The 12,096-nt window shown below is 36.0% G+C and overlaps 1 protein-coding gene across 4 annotated transcripts in view; it reads left to right on the forward strand.

Moving 5' to 3' along the window:
- LOC145688520 (metal cation symporter ZIP14-like) overlaps positions 1-12,096 on the forward strand; it is a 137,985-nt gene that overhangs the window by 51,053 nt on the left and 74,836 nt on the right. For all 4 annotated transcript variants that reach the window (XM_081762874.1, XM_081762873.1, XM_081762875.1 and 1 more), the window contains exon 4: positions 5,717-5,897. In XM_081762874.1, the coding sequence (XP_081619000.1) occupies positions 5,717-5,897 (181 nt within the window). The remainder of the gene's footprint in view (positions 1-5,716; positions 5,898-12,096) is intronic.

Below are 12,096 nucleotides of genomic sequence, written 5' to 3' on the forward strand. Positions count from 1 at the left end.
CTCATATGGCCTTGCTGCTGAAAGGGATGTTAAGCTGGAAATCAAATCAAATTAAACTTGGGGAAACTGGATACTTTACAAGCTCCGTTGTACATTGCGATAGGAACATCCTGAAATGTAAATCATTGAACGCAATAATGGACGCCTGCTTCTGCTCAGTTCGCTAGAGAGAAAATTGGGAAAATAGTTGAAAGTTGTGCCTCACCCTCGATACAGATCCAACATTGCGTTCTCCTGCTATCACCAGTTCGGTTTTGTAAAGTATCAGTGTCGACACCAATTCTATCAGACTAGAGAATACGTACAAGAAACAGTGCATCAGTGTCTGGAAGCAGCTGAACAGAGATTTACCGCAAGAATATATTTAAATTTCCTGAAATATAGGAGAAATGTATGCAATTGAATTGGAAACTTAATTGTAACGTAAATGAAAATATGTAAATTAAGATGATGTATGTTTTTCTTTAAATTTTCCAAAATTTGATTCATAAAATATTGTTGCTCATTATTTTCAGTATTACGTGGTAACAGTAACTCGTAATGATTCAGCGTAATTGAAGGGTCTGATCTGCTTAGCTGTACAACTAGTAGTTTTGTAGTTATTGAACTTCGAAATATATTTTTACGAAATGACGTCGAATTTTTTGTGCGAAATGCCCTCCATATAACATAAAAGTCGTAGGTTGATCAATAATTTTTTTCAGGTGCGACTAGAGCCTTTCTATTTCAAATATGCCCTCGGAAAATATGTGAAACATGCTTCGGTTCCATCCCCGCCAGCTTCTTATGGAGGAAACCTTCCCTTTGCTTTAGGGGAAAGAAGTGAATGATCTCGGCTGTGTTGCCAATTGACAGTCGTTTGGTCTTTGCGAGTGAAGGTCGTAGGCTACTTAGAATGGCGTACAAAACAGTGCACATGGAAGTCCGTCAGTCTGGCAACCCTGTCCACACGCAACTATTGAAGGATCTCGGTCAAAGCAACTTGTCCCTCCTGTTTCGAAGGGGGCACGGGAAAACATACATCAACAGCCGCGCCAGCAGGGGCACACTTGAAATAGAAAGACTCTAGCACCGTAAAATTTAAAAAAGAAAAAGTTAAAATATAAACATTTTGTAAGAAGAATAAATAAAATATTTACTTCTATGAAATCAGCTACACATGCTGGTATTTTTTGTTAGAAAGATATATATTTTACGTAAAAAATTTTTAACTTTGTGTGAACGGTTAATTAGGTTAGAAACAAATCTTTGCATCTGCAGCTCTTCACTTATTTCCAAACATTGATGATGGAAATAATCCAGAACTCACTATGAGGGAGGGGGAGGGGATACAGTTGGAGCTCCGCCCACCCGTACATACTAATATGTTGTATATGGTGGTGTAGGTTCGTATCTTTAATTTGTGTGTGAGAGTGGGGTTGTGTGTAAGTGTGTGTGTGGTGGTGGTGTGGTAGTAGTATCGGTGGTAACGGTTGCTCCATCAGCGTGCATGTTGACCAATTAATCATACCAACGTAGTGTGTCGCTTCTGAGTGGAAACAGTGACGCGATGGCGCATATTGAAGACGTCCTCAAGAAACAACGTCTGTATGGTACACAGGAATGAGCTCCCATTTCAGAATTTGAATCTAGAGATGAAAACGCTACCGGCCCAAATGCATTTAGAATGCATTGGACCACCACTTCCAACCTGTGAAGAGTTGCCATTCCAGAATTTTCAGTCCTTTCCAGTATAATGTCTCAATTTTACCGACGATTCATTAAACACAGATCAAAAATATTTGCTGAGTACCTGGCAAAATTCATCAAGCCAGTTTGCTGACTACAGCAAATAGTCTTATGTTGGTATGTAGAACAGAAGAACCAACTGAAAGCCATCGTCCATTACTTCACGGAGGTTTACGCAGCACCACTCTGGTTTACTGTAATCCGTAATCCATCGTGTGCAAAAGAAGCTCGTCATTTGTGGGAACTTATCACGACTTCTCGTCGTATTGAAGCAAAATACAAGGAAATACTTCAGCCAGTGATCCGTAGGAATGCGTGGTACGGCCATCCGGAGTACGTATTTCTGCCGATGTTGACTAAGATGCTAAAATACGGGAGGTAGGCCGGAGGCGAGTCACCAAAGCAAGACAAACGACCCTATCTGGTGATCGCGTATTGGTTCGTTAATTTGTTGTTCCTGAAATCAACTTAGAAGCGACAAACTGTGTCGGTCAAGATATACACTGATAGAATCACCATTGACGAAACACTTGAGTTTGGATAAGCTGTATGGATTTATCGGCGTGAAAGAGGCGAGACATGGTTTATCCTAGCAACACTACCACTGGCGCAAATCCAGGAGGGATTAGGGAGACATGTCCCCCCAATCTTGGAACTGGGAGGACTGTCCCGCCCAATAATCCTATTTGAAATGTTTTTAGGGAGAAATGTGATGATTTGTCCGACTACCGCAAAGGAAAATTAAATAAAATTGATGTTCCTTGCTGTATGATATACAACAGGTTCACCTCAGAAATCATTTTCATATACAGTAATATGAGTCTCATGTCCCCCTACTCCAGAATAAACTCCAAATCTGTCCGCCTCCCAATGTTGAAGAAAACTCTACTCCTCTGATCCTCCACCCGTCTTCCCCAATGTTGAAGACAACATATTTGTGCTGCCTATGAACACTACAATCGTGAGAGAACGTGCCAGAATTTAGCACCAATAATAATAATAATAATAATAATAATAATAATAACAAGAGTAAGGATATGAACCTGCACCACTACGTAAAACATTAGTAGGTTCGAGTGGAGGATACTCGAATTGCACCCCGCTCTTCCGTAATATGAGTTCTGGGTTATTTCCATTATCAATGCTTGGAAATGAGCAAAGAACTACAGATGAAAAAGATTTGTTTCTTACCTAATTAACCGTTCACAAAGAAAAAAGAAACATAAAAATCGAAAAGAAGTTTACAAAACAATGAAAAAATAATCAAATTTTAAGAAATTGGTAGCACCTGAATGACTTGACCAATGAATCAACTTTTTTTTTCACGCAATATATATATAAATAAGGATAAACTGATTTTCATAAAAGCATATATTTCATTTTTATTTCACAAAAAGTATATTTTTAAACTTTTTAAATTTTAGGCTGTTGGTTGCACCTGAAGAAGTTGACCAATCGACCTGTGATTTTTGTGTAGGTTATGTGAGAACCACTTCGGAAAAAAAAAGGGTTGCATTCTTTAATTATTTTTTTAAAAAAAGTGGAAATTTGTTGCACCTTAGTTCTCAGTTTATATCATTCAAGTCTATACCCTTACAATTTAGGCCGTTTTCCACTTCACAATCTCGCACCCAAGGTACATGCGTTACAGGATCATGCCACTGATCCCGACTACTAATGTTGTTGGTCCTCATCCTGTCAATGTTTTCTTATCTCGTGCTATCGATACTTTTAACCTGAACCACAGAAATCAACAATATATATATATATATATATATATATATATATACAGATACAAAGGAGGAATATTGAGTCTTTAATTTAGTGTATACTAGTATGTATACTATTTCTACCATGCAGGCATCATTTCACAAAATTCCACACGCTTGTTATAAACTTTCGGAAACAGTCTTTGAATTTAGCCAGTTTTATCTGATCGTTATTAAGACTCGTCTTGGAGAACACACACAGCATGAAGAGTGTAACCACTTAATCTTGATATTGAATGACTTTGATCGAGCATTTCTTTCAGTTTGTCAGTTTCCAAAGACCGTGACACTGAAGACCTTCCAGTTCTCTGCATTAAGTTTCATTCTAATATTTACGTAACTTTAAGAAATATAAACATCTGAAAATAGGTAGCTGAAACTACTCATACATATATACATGTACGTATATGGCGTGATCAACTGATAGTCGTTTTCAAACAATATCTGCGATTGTAAAGGCATCCATGAAGAGTATGTCACAGCATTTGTGCCTCAGAAGTAGTTAAGAAGTTACTGTAAGCTTTCAGACATTTGTCCCATTGTGTGACCAATTACGAATACCGTCCATGTAAAATTTCATAAGTTGGCGTCCGAAACATTGACGGATGGCAGCCTACTGAGTAAAACTTCTGACTTTTCATCGCTTTCTTGAGATCAAAGACGTGAAAGTCACAAAGTGGAAGATCATGGTTATAGAAGGATGACGCAACATGAGCTTGACCAGGATAGAAATCATCACTTGTTTCTGTATATCCTTCTCTAAATATTCTTGACCTATCGACCACTGTTGTTTTCCATTCGAATGCGTCTCCATATACGTCCTTCATTCGACGAAACACTTCGACTGGTTGACATCTTTCAGTAGCGACGAACTATAGGGCTGCACGTTGATCTCGTTTGGGCAGGTTGTAGATGTGAAACGTTATCTTTCAACAGTTATTTTTTCAGCGACGAAAATAATAATAATAATAATAATAATAATAATAATAATAATAATAATAAAGTACATGAAGAAGAAATATGCCATAATATACCACTATAACTGTACATTCCGTTCATTACACGACGCTGTAGTTGCAGTCAACAAGTTTCAGTTGCTCAGCTCTTATATAAAGGTACATTTTGCTTTTTGTGTATCATACTCCTAAATAAATTTAAATTTGCTTAAGACTTTTTAGAAGTTTTGTGTAGCAGTTTCAGCAAGCAGTTAGGAAAATATTTGTTCTACCTAAATTTATAAAAAAGAAGTTCAACCAAATTCATAAATGTACAATTATACTCATTATTATTACGTATTGTACTGTTTTATGTAGTCATGAAATAATACCTTTATGTTATGAACATGTAAGGTAATGAAACATAAACGGAAGAAAAGTAATATGAGGATTATATTTAAAACTATATGTTAGACTAGAAGAGAACCATTTTGTTTTGAGAAGATGACAATGCTGTATTGCTTTTTGTGGCGAAAGTAGTTCACATCACATGATCATAGTTGCATCGCATTTTGCTATTCTATTTTTTCATTTCATACATATTATGACTATAAAATTAAACTATTTATCGGCTTGTTTATTTAAATATGCTACAGTGTTAGGCTTTACAAAGTATCTGTTAATTTTACGGAAGCCACGAGACAAGAGGATGACGAAAGTTAATAAAAAGTCATTAATTTTTCTCTTGAACTATTACGAATTTTTGCTGATATAGTTACCTTGCACAGTACCAATCGAAATTTTACTGGTGAGACAGAATTCTTGCTTAGAGTCCAGAAACCTTGCCTTTCTTGTTCGCAAGACAATAGAACTTTCTTTTCATGTTAAAGCAATGTCGTAAAATCAACCTCACAGCCGTGTTTTTATTTTTACCAGCAAAATGAGTTTTTAACCAGGACAAGAAAAAGTCACGGAAATTGAATTACTGAATTTTGGTAATTCCTCCTCCTACTGTAGCCAACGTGTCAGCAATTCCTATGTTTAAATTGACAGAAACATAGATTTGACAAATAATTAATCTAGCTGAATTTAAATAAGAAACCAGTTTAGCAAGTGATAGCATGTATCCATAAAAACTCATGAATGTCAAATTTACAAAATAACATCAAATATTCTCATTGCACTGCGTTTTTTTTTTTTTTTTGTTTGTTTTGTTTTTCTGTTCTAAATTTGGATGTGCTTGCAGCTAAATATCAGTTCGTTTCTTTGTGTATTTTTTTGTAGTGTCTTACTGCAAATGATATATTTCAACAATTTCATATAACAAATGGAAAGTTCGATGTGCGCTCTTTGGAAGTTGCATGCCCTATTATTTTGAGTCAAATGGAAAGCCACGTTTGTGATGATGCGGAAGGTTATAATAAACAGTTACTTGAGCCGAAAAGTAAACCTTCACAAACAGAAGGTAAGCATAGAATTTTCCATTTCTAATATAATATTCCTTTTGGCAATGGTTTATCTTGCATTTATATTTTAGCTGCTCAGTTTTGCTCTAACTGTTTGTATATATAGCTACTAACTTGTATTTATTTAAATACTTTATTATGTTAGGTCTTCCAATATTCATAATTTGTATAGTTATTACAAGAAGAATAATCTCAAAAAAATAAATAAATAAATAAATAAATAAAATAAAAATAAAAAATAAATAATTTTATACGGTTTCGGGAACAATTGACAAACATACGTGCTTATAAATAAGCAGTGAGCATAACCGCTTCTTTCTTCTACTATTCACATATAAAAAAGTTTTAATTTTTGACGTATGCATGTTTTAAGAGTAACACATGGGATTATGATATCGGAGTACACTGAAGAATGTATACATATAGCTACTTACTTATTTTGGCGATTTTAATTATCCATTTTGAAGGTGAATTTTCTTTATGTAAGGAAGTTGATTCAATGAATAATTTCTAAGGCAGGTAAAGTAATCAATTCGATATGTAGGTCCTTTAACAGGAATTGTTGTTCTGAGTTCTTCTGTTACCGCTTTTCCTCACATAATCATCCGCCTAAAAGTTCTTAACAAAGGTATGAAAGATATTTAGTTTCCATCTACTTTTTCGATGCTTCCATGTTTCTCCGTTCTTTTTCTTCTTTCTTTTCACCTGAATGATTAATTAATAAAAATTAACATAATGAAGAGACTTTTGTAAAAATTGGTACCTAATTACTCCTGTAGGAACTTATCTAGATGTAAAGGAATAGCAATTTGTTATTTTCATGTGGAAATAATAAACTTTATTTGAAAACTTGGTTAATATTAAACAGCAACATTTAATTGTAAAAATGTAATGATTTATTTTTAGTGCTTTAATTTTAAAGTAAGTGGAATAAATTAAAGGGACTACCTGTATATATGCTTAAAACAGGAGTACACTTCGTATTTTTTCCTTCTGAAGTTTTATTACAGTAATGTATGGAAATATACTGGATTATCACAGTTGTTAGGATTTACGAGGGGGTACAAAAGAAAAAAACGAACTTTTTTTATTTTTCAAACTTATTTATTCACATTTTAAGCACAAACTTTCAATCCCCTTCAAAGTACTCTCTACTTGCACTAATACACTTGTCTAATCTTGTATTCCACTTTTCAAAATATTGTTTAAATTCACCTTTTGTGATTCATGACAGCGTCTCCGTCGTGTTTACCTTCACCAAAAACATCAGCAAAACACTTTCCTTTCATGTATCTTTTTCGCGCCGACTCTTCTTTCAAAGCACAACATACTTCCACGCGACCTTGTTCTTGTTCAGCAGTCAGCAGTCGTGGCACGAATTTGGCAGTCACCATTTTCATTCCCAAATCTTCTGCTAAAATTCGCTGCACTGAACTCCAAGTCACTCCCGACAGCTCCACAATATCTTCAATGGTCCGTCGTCAATCTTCGTTGACGATTGTATGAATTGTTTCAACATTTTCATGTGTTGGGGCGTGGATGGACGACCAGAACGAGGTGTGTCATCAATTCACATTTCACTATGTTTGAAATGGGAAAACTACTCAAACACTTGAGTTGTCCCCATAGCATCGTCCTTGTACACCATTTTTAAAATTTCAAGAGTTTCTGTTCCACTTTTTCCGAGCAGAGATCAGAATTCTACCTCCGCACGCTGGTCACGAAAATCAGCCATTGTAAAAACGACGATCACACAAAACAGTTGTCACTATAAACTCTTCTGAAACTAGTCCTGATCTTCTTCAGCGACGGCACTTGGCTAACTGACTCAGGAATATTCGCTCTATGCGCTCGTAGCGGCAAAACGCGGTACTTCAAAAGGTCTGTCCACCAAAAAATTAGTTCGGTTTCTTTTGGGGTACCCCCACGTATCTATTCTTGTGTGATATATATTCCAGTGGTAGGCGGAAATGGAAATTTCATCTATTGATTAACATAGAACGATTAGAAGTCATTTTGGTAGCATGAATGACGTTAGCTCACCAGATCTAAAACTTCATATTATCCACTTGCGAGTAATTAGTAATTTTCATTCCCGTTGCGAGTAATTCTTAACAGAGTGAGAGTAATATTTCTGTTTTCCGAGGAATAATACGTGGCTATATTTTTGAAAATCTGGAAATTTTGGAAGTCTTCTGTTGGCAGTCATATTTAGGGTATTTCAATATGTAGTCTTGAAATAGAAATCTGAAGTGGCAAAGAAAATAGCTTCTTTAATACAGTTTCCTTGTGAATGAGGGTGTAGAGCATTTCAAGGGGAGGTCGTTGAACAGATTCTGTACATGACGTTTACATGGTGTGAAAGCTCACATTACAATCTTTTATTTTAAAAGCAGTTTGTGCAGTGAGTACCATACGGATATCGGTGGATACTGGTGATGGTAATCTTTCTTTTGAGACACGTGATCATCGTATCAAAGGCTGGCGGACAACATTTTTAAATAAAACGTAACATCTGTAATATGGCATATTAAACTACATCAGAAATACATGTGTGCTGCTATGTTTGTCACCTTCTTTCTGAGGTATTAATAATGCAACGTCAGATAAATAGTTACTTCAGTTGTGAACGTTACAAATTGAATCAATATTTGTAAACAAATATATAGTAGTACTCCCCCCCGTATGCCCGATTTGACCTTGAACTCATTTTCGTGACGTCATAGGTCAAAGGTCAATGACCTTGGCCCGGGGTCAATGACCTAGGGGTACATAGGACCACCCCCTCTAAATTTTGGCAGGGGTACCATGGTCCACCCCCTAAATTTTGGCAGGGGTACATAGGACCACCCCCCTTAAATTTTGGAAATTGCCAAATCTAAAAATTTGGTGTGGTAGCCTAGGACCATAGTATGTACCTCTATCCGTATTGGGTGTCTATGTCCTTCCCTTTCATGGGTAAAAAATTGCCAAAAAGTCAAATTTCGGGGGTTTTTGACCTAATTTATCCCCTTTGATGAGGTGTTATTACCTTATATAGTTATATGGACGTATACAGGGGTTCATTCCCTTTCATAAGACATGGGTATATTAACGCACCCCTTGAAAAATTTGGGAGGGGTACCTTGGCACACCCCTTCAATTTTGGAAATTGCCCAATTTCAACATTTGGTATTATAGTACAGGACCCTAATATCTATTATGATAAATTTGGGTGGTCCACCTCATTTCCTTCTAGGGGTACAAAATTGCCAAAAAATATAAACGTAAGCAATACGTTATACCACGTGTTTGGTGTTTGGTCGATTTTATCCCCTTTGATGATGTGTTATTATCCTATATAGTTATATGGTCATGTATAGGGGTCCATTACCTATCATAAGACATAGGTACATTGGTGCATCCCTTTAAAATTTTGGGAGGGGTACCTTGGCCCACCCCTTTAATTTTGGAAATTGCCCAATTTAAACATTTGGTATTATAGTATAGAACACTAATATAGATCACTATAAATTTGGGTGGTCCACCTCGTTCCCTTTTAGGGGTACAAAATTGCCAAAATTTTAGTACAACCACGTGTTTGGTATTTGGTACATTTTATCCCCCTTTGATGAGGTTCTATTACCTTATATGATTATATGGTCATGTATAGGGGTTCATTATCTATCATAAGACATAGGTACATTGGTGCATCCCTTTAAAATTTTGGGAGGGGTACCTTGGCCCACCCCTTTAATTTTGGAAATTGCCCAATTTAAACATTTGGTATTATAGTATAGAACACTAATATAGATCACTATAAATTTGGGTGGTCCACCTCGTTCCCTTTTAGGGGTACAAAATTGCCAAAATTTTAGTACAACCACGTGTTTGGTATTTGGTACATTTTATCCCCCTTTGATGAGGTTCTATTACCTTATATGATTATATGGTCATGTATAGGGGTTCATTATCTATCATAAGACATAGGTACATTGGTGCACCCCGGGAGGGGTACCTTGCCCCACCCCTTAAATTTTGGAAATTGCCCAATTTAAACATTTGGTATTATAGTACAGGTCCTCAATATGTATCATGATAAATTTGGATGGTGTACATCGTTCCCTTTTAGGGGTACAAAAATTGCCAAAATATAAACGTTGTACCACGTGTTTGTTTTTTTTGGTCCATTTTATCCCCTTTGATGAGATCCTATGATTACAGGGGTTCATTTCTTATTATAAGACATGGGTATATTGTTGCACCCTTCTTAAATTTTGGCAATGGGGGTCCACTGAAATTGTCCAATTGAAGCATAGTACAGGACCTCAATATGTTTCGGTGGTACCACGTGTTTGGTTTTTGATCGATTTTATCCCCTTTGATGAGGTGTTATTATCCTATATAGTTATATGGTCATGTATAGGGGTCCATTACCTTTCATAAGATATGGGTATATTTGTGCACTCCTTTAAAAATTTGGGAGGGGTACTTTGGCCCACCCCTTAAATTTTGGAAATTGACCAATTTAAACATTTGGTATTATAGCACAGGACCCTAATATGTATCGTGATAAATTTGGGCGGTCCACCTCGTTTCCTTCTAGGGGTACAAAATTGCCAAAATATAAACGTAAGCAATACGTTATACCACGTGTTTGGTTTTTGATCGATTTTATCCCCTTTGATGAGGTGTTATTATCCTATATAGTTATATGGTCATGTATAGGGGTCCATTACCTTTCATAAGATATGGGTATATTTGTGCACTCTTTAAAAATTTGGGAGGGGTACTTTGGCCCACCCCTTAAATTTTGGAAATTGCTCATTTTATATATTTGGTATTATAGTACTGGACCCTAACATGTATTATGATAAATTTGGATGGTCCACCTCGTTCCCTTTTAGGGGTACAAATTGTCAAAATATAAACGTAAGCAATACGTTGTACCACGTGTTTGGTCTTTTGGCCCAATTTAACCTCTTGGATGAGGTTCTATTACCTTATATGGTTATGTATAGGGGTCTATTCCCTATCATAAGACATAGGTACATTTGTGCACTCCTTTAAAAATTTGGGAGGGGTACTTTGGCCCACCCCTTAAATTTTAGAAATTGCTCATTTTATATATTTGGTATTATAGTACTGGACCCTAACATGTATTATGATAAATTTGGATGGTCCACCTCGTTCCCTTTTAGGGGTACAAATTGTCAAAATATAAACGTAAGCAATACGTTGTACCACGTGTTTGGTTTGACCTAAGTTATCCCCTTGGATGAGGTTCTATTACCTTATATGGTTATATGGTTATGTATAGGGGTCTATTCCCTATCATAAGACATAGGTACATTTGTGCACTCCTTTAAAAATTTGGGAGGGGTACTTTGACCCACCCCTTAAATTTTAGAAATTGCTCATTTTATATATTTGGTATTATAGTACTGCACCCTAACATGTATTATGATAAATTTGGGTGGTTCACATCGTCCACTTTCATGGGTACGAAATTGCCAAAATATAAACGTAAGCAATACGTTGTACCACGTGTTTGGTTTGACCTAAGTTATCCCCTTGGATGAGGTTCTATTACCTTATATGGTTATATGGTTATGTATAGGGGTCTATTCCCTATCATAAGACATAGGTACATTTGTGCACTCCTTTAAAAATTTGGGAGGGGTACTTTGGCCCACCCCTTTCAAAATTCGGTAAACGTTTTCTAGGACCCATTGGTGTTCCTCTTATGGCCAAATATTCAAAATTTAAATGTTATTGACCGGTTTTATTATTGAATAAGTACAGGATTTATTACTTTTTTTCATAAGACACAGGTGTATTTGTGTACCAATCTTAAATTTTGGGAGGGGTACATTTCTTATTGTCGTATCAATAATTGGTAATTGTTCTTTGGGTAAATCATTGTCAAATATGAGTATGATCACGTGATCAGTTATTAACCTATGATGGGATTAGGAGTCCAGGACATTGGTACATTAAAACTTTGTAGTATAATTTGAGAATGCGTCATTGGTTTTGATTATTCACGCCAAATATAAACGTAAGCAAGACGTTGTACCACGTGATTGTCCTTGATGAGGTAGTGTACATGGATTCATTTCCTTTGTTGTGGTACTTCTTAAGTTTGAGTACACACACTTCTAGAAAACAGTTGGTTCTACTCAGGTAAACAATTGACGGACATTATTAACCTTATTG

Source organism: Thermobia domestica, chromosome 6 (assembly GCF_964235325.1).
Source record: "Thermobia domestica chromosome 6, izTheDome1.hap1.1, whole genome shotgun sequence".
In the NCBI taxonomy this organism is placed as follows: domain Eukaryota; kingdom Metazoa; phylum Arthropoda; class Insecta; order Zygentoma; family Lepismatidae; genus Thermobia; species Thermobia domestica.